The sequence below is a fragment of the Aegilops tauschii genome, chromosome 7 (genome assembly GCF_002575655.3).
Source record: "Aegilops tauschii subsp. strangulata cultivar AL8/78 chromosome 7, Aet v6.0, whole genome shotgun sequence".
Taxonomy (NCBI): Eukaryota; Viridiplantae; Streptophyta; class Magnoliopsida; order Poales; family Poaceae; genus Aegilops; species Aegilops tauschii.
The window spans coordinates 588,791,045-588,796,006 of NC_053041.3; the positions used below are offsets into that span (position 1 = coordinate 588,791,045).

Consider the following 4,962-nt stretch of genomic DNA (forward strand, 5'->3'; position numbering starts at 1 on the left):
AACCCGTGTCTCTCAATTCCGATCAACCCCGTTCAAGCTACCACCCGGTTGTGATGGTGTCACGACTAAGTCCTTTTTCAAAGACACCTGCCGTGACAAAATCACGACAGGTAGTGTGGCACCTGATTCTTGGTGGAGGGGTCACTCATCTCTAGTATGTAGATGATACCATGATTATGGCAGAGGGGTTGGACCTTCACGTTCTCAACCTTATATTCCTTCTTCTTTGTTTTGAGGCCATGTCGGGTCTTAAGTTCAACTTCAACAAGAATGGGTTCATTATACTAGGCTACTCTACGACCGAGCAACATCGGATTGCAGACAATTTGAATTGCATGTTGGCTGCCTTCCCCATATCCTATTTGGGGATGTTGATGTCTGACTCGAGGGTCCTACTGGGTGAATTCGACCCGCTTATGGTGCGAGTCGCGTCCCAGGTAAAGCTGTGGGGTGGGCGGCTTACCTCCAAGAGGAGTAAATCTGGTCCTTATTGGCTCTAATGTCTCGAACCTGTCCATATATATGATGGGGATTTATATCCTGCCAGAGGGCGTTCATAGCTCGTTAGATAATTATCTTGCTAGATTCTTCTGGCGGGAGGTGGACGGCCGCCAGAAATACCATATGGTCAAGTGGGCGGACATCTGTATGCCAAAAGACCGTGGTAGATTAGGCATCATAGCCTCCCATTGCACGAATGTGGCCCTCATGCTGCGTGGGTCTGACAGATCATGCGAGCGGAGGGGGCTTGTGGTTGCAACTTATTCAGGCCAAGTATCTGAGGGGCGAGCCCCTCCTTGCGTGCTTGCGCTGGGGTGGTTCCCAATTCTGGAAATCCATCTAGCGGATCAAGCACGATATTCGCCTTGGGGTCTCCTTCGCTATAGAAAATGGAGAAGGAACCCCATTATGGCTTGATTCCTGGTTGGAGGCCAGCCATTGTGGGTGGGCTTTCCTAGCTTGTTTGCTATTTGTGATGATCCGATGCGGTTGGCCTCCGCTGCCGTCCAGAATGGGCATTGAAAAACGACACATATATAGATAGGAGATCATTCATAATATGCTTATAGACAGGTGATGGTTAATAACTAGTATTAGTTGTGCTCTATTCCTTGACAAATCATCCAGTAATAACCTGCTACTGAATTACGGAATAATCTCGAAAGAATATGCAGCACCTAAAGAGAGACAACCAAGAAAACATGGAACTTACATTGTGGCTCACTTGTGTCATTCTATTCAGGAATTCCATATTACTACAACTGATTTGTGCCTTACACATGCTGCTGGTGCTATTATGTCATATCTTAAGGTCATTCTGTTCCAGAGGAATAATTAATGACAGTAGACATTCGCGCATGTCCAATATATAATATATTTTTTTGTGGGAGTCCACAACTAATGGCCACTAGATCATGTTTTTCTCATCCCCTGAGCAATAGCAAAACGATCATGTCATCCTATTTGTTTGGAAAAGTAATGTGGTCTTTTGAATAGATGCCCCTCTACTTTGTGCATCCTGCGAGAGATGATCCACCATACTCACCGTGCATGCGTGTACTCAGAGCACCAAAGTTCACTTGCGATCATGTTCTGCCAGCTCCGGCAGACGCACATAAGCCTTCTGAGCGTGCGTTCCGATAACAGTCGTAGCACCAGCGACATGGCCTGCGTAGATAGCGATGAGGCCAAGACTACTATGTCCCCGCGTGGCTGCCTCCCGAGACGCGCAGTGCTTTCCTCGTACACCGCAACCTCCAAGAGCCAGTTATTTCGATGGACCAAGCTCTCCAAGTCGATGAGCTTCTCAATGTCGCCGCTCGACGGGGTGTATGCCCAAATGTCCTTTGGCCAGTCAGTTTGCGTTAGGAGGATGCTCCGGCCATTGTCCATAAGGGCCAGTGGGATCATGTTGTTTTGGTAACTGTCGTACCTACCTCTCATGACCCTGTTGACCGCCGGTGACGCCGTGCCTGCCTCGATTCGGCAATGTAGATCCCACACGGTGCCTGGCCCGTGTCCACGCAGTAGCCAGACATCGTACTGATGCTCATGGCCGGAGAAAAGGCACAGTCTCCCGGCGAGCTCCGTCAGAAACCGCCACTTGCGCAGAACCTCAACCTGGATGCCCGGCGGTGCCGGCACGGTCGCAAAGGTCTCTTCGCAGACGGAGAAACAGATGATGATCGTCCCTATCTCTTCGAATCGGTCGTCGAGGGTCCGGTGGCCTGACCAGTAGACGTGCCCTTGGGCAAAGACGCTCGGTTTGAACTGTTTCACCCAACCCTCCGGGCTTGCGGCGATCGGGCGCCAAGATTCCGTGGAGCCGTCGCGGTCGTTTACCACGTAAACCTCGCAGCCGACGGACGCGGGGCGGCCCTCGCCGTCGCGGCCGCGGTAGTAGACGCGCACAACCTTGTGCCTCCTGGCGCGCGCGTCGTAGCCGAGCCCTAGGCTCGCGTACCTCTGCATCACGTCAAGGGGAAGCCGGCAGCCCGTGGTCCGGCCCTCCGGTATCGCCCTCTTCTGGCCGGTGGATGGGTTGCAGAGGAAGTGGATCCCCGTGGGGACATGCTCGAGGATGACGAGGCCGCGGCACTGCGTCGAGGCGAGGCTCGGGTGCGTGGGGCGGTCCAAGGGGTCCTCGTCGTCCCAGAACACCGTGATTAAGCGTGGCAAGCAGGCGCCCGTGACGGCGATCGGAACGTCGTCCTCCTCCTCGTCGCCGTCGGAGGAGTCCTGCAGGCGGAAGATCTTGGGGCGCCCGCCGTGGATGGCGTGGTACCAGTCGGTGAAGTCCTCTGAGGAGAGCGCTGCGGCCCAGGCGCGGGAGAGGCAGCGGCACGCGAGCACCGACTTGGCCGGCAGCCGCGCGAAGATCTCGTCCTCCATGATCTCGTCGGGGAGGACCGGGCATCGGGGCGTCGGAGCCATTGGCGGCCGTTCTGATTTTGCGAAACTGCTTGGAAAGGAGGACGCGATGCGCATGCGCGCGATTGTTGAGATAAACGCGCGCAGATAGATTGGTTTTGGTAGGGCGCGCGATGAGGTGCATGCAGCAGACACGTTGGGGCGTGCACGTCAGGGGTCTCATCGATTCCACGGGAATCAGATCTGCACATGTGCCTGGTTTGTTGGGAGTTTCAGTTACCTGTAACCTTGTCACGTTGGTGCCAACACGTTTTCTGTAACACAACATATAGATGTAGAAGCTCGTGCATATGGACATACACGCATCTCTATAAACGCACACACTCATACACTGTCCCTATAAACACCTCCGAGAGACATCACTAAAAGGCCTAAAATCAGTCTGAAAAATGCGAGCACCAGTGGGAAGTCTAGGACTTGAACCTTGATGGGCCGGGGATGACCATCCTAATCATCGAACCACATGTTGGTTCACTTGTGCCAACATGTTGATATGTGAAATACTACCTCTCTCTCAGTTTACAGGGCGTGCGCGTACTCCTAGGTCGTCAATTTGAGCAACCTAATACAAGTCATATATTACAAAAAATATACCAACATAAACTTCGGAGTTTCTACTTTCAAAAGGTATAATTTTTGTGTTATATAGTTTATATTAGGGTGATAAAATTGACAACCTAGGTATACGCGCAGGACTTGTAAACTGAAACGGAGGTAGTATCAATGATGCGAAAAGGCAGCAAAAAATAAATGTTAAGAACAACTAAAACTAATGAAAAACAAATTTAAGACTGTTCTCCATTTACAATGAAAAAAAGAATAAAATCTACAAAGTAGCTGACAAAATGATGTATTATAAAAAGGAATTTTTTAATCAAACTTAGCGCGACTGCATCTTTAACAAAAAAAAACCACGGGCTACATATTTTTGCTACAAGCATCCAACAAATATATCATCCATTACCACACAGAAATTAATGAAAAAATAATGTATGACTGACATGCATGACTTTACTATCTCAGGAAAATAATACATGCATAACTTGATGAGTGGGCATTGTTTATATGGACATTAAAATGAAAAATATAACATGCATGACTTGATAAGGTGTCATTGTTTGCATGCATAGATTAATGCAAAATTGTAACCTATGAGTACATGAATGACTAGTTGATGTCACTCAATTTTAACCCCCTATCAATAATTTAGGTGTTGTGGAAAAAATTGTAACCTATGAGTACATGCATGACTTGTTGATGTCACACAATTTTGATCGGACAACTATCAGTAATTGAGGTCATGCGAAAGCACACATGTGCAAAGATATCTAATAGAGGAGCTTGTTATTTAGATACAGAAGATTCCGTGACACATTGATCATATAGAGCGATACCTACGAAAGAATTGTGAGTCATCTGTTTTATGAGAGAGGTCTAGACGGATGAACCAAAACCTAGCCGCCGGCCCATCTACATCCACTCTGGCCGCCGCTAGGGTGCGTCGTTGGGAAAAGCCCATGCGGCACCATGGCGAGGAGGTCTTGATTGAACGCGGCCTGCTTCTGGAGTTGGAGGACTACTGTGAGATGGCAAAAGAGATGTGTGCTCAATTGGCAGTTTTCGTCGGGCGCTGCATGTCAAAATGTCGGAGGGGGACGTGCGAGAGAGAGGGGATCCAGAGAGAGGAGTGGGGCGCGTGGGGGGGAGTGGTGGTTGCTGTGGGTTAGGGTTTCGTGGATGGGGATAAGGGGAGTGGGGTGGCCGGTGGGCCTGGTGGCCTGCTGGGCCGTGGCCCAGTGGGCCAGGGTTTTTTTTTTACTTCGTCTTATTTCCTTTCTTTTTATTTATTCTTTCCTATTTTATTTTAGTTATAATAAAATATAAAAGTGGCACCTAACTTAGTGTTACAAATTGTGCCTTTGCCACTATTAATTTAGCTCTTCAAAATAAAATGGTTTGTAATAGTTTATTCTTTTTAAAAGCATTTAAGTAATTGTTTAGCCCCTGTTTTAATTAATTTCTTGCATCTAA

At 48.8% G+C, this 4,962-nt stretch overlaps 1 protein-coding gene across 1 annotated transcript; it reads right to left on the reverse strand.

Annotated features, from left to right (window-relative positions):
- Window positions 1–1,542: 1,542 nt before the first annotated feature.
- Window positions 1,543–2,988, reverse strand: LOC141027454 (F-box protein CPR1-like). The gene has a single exon (XM_073504485.1). It carries the CDS (start codon window positions 2,986–2,988, stop codon window positions 1,543–1,545), a length of 1,446 nt encoding a protein of 481 aa, XP_073360586.1.
- Window positions 2,989–4,962: the final 1,974 nt, after the last annotated feature.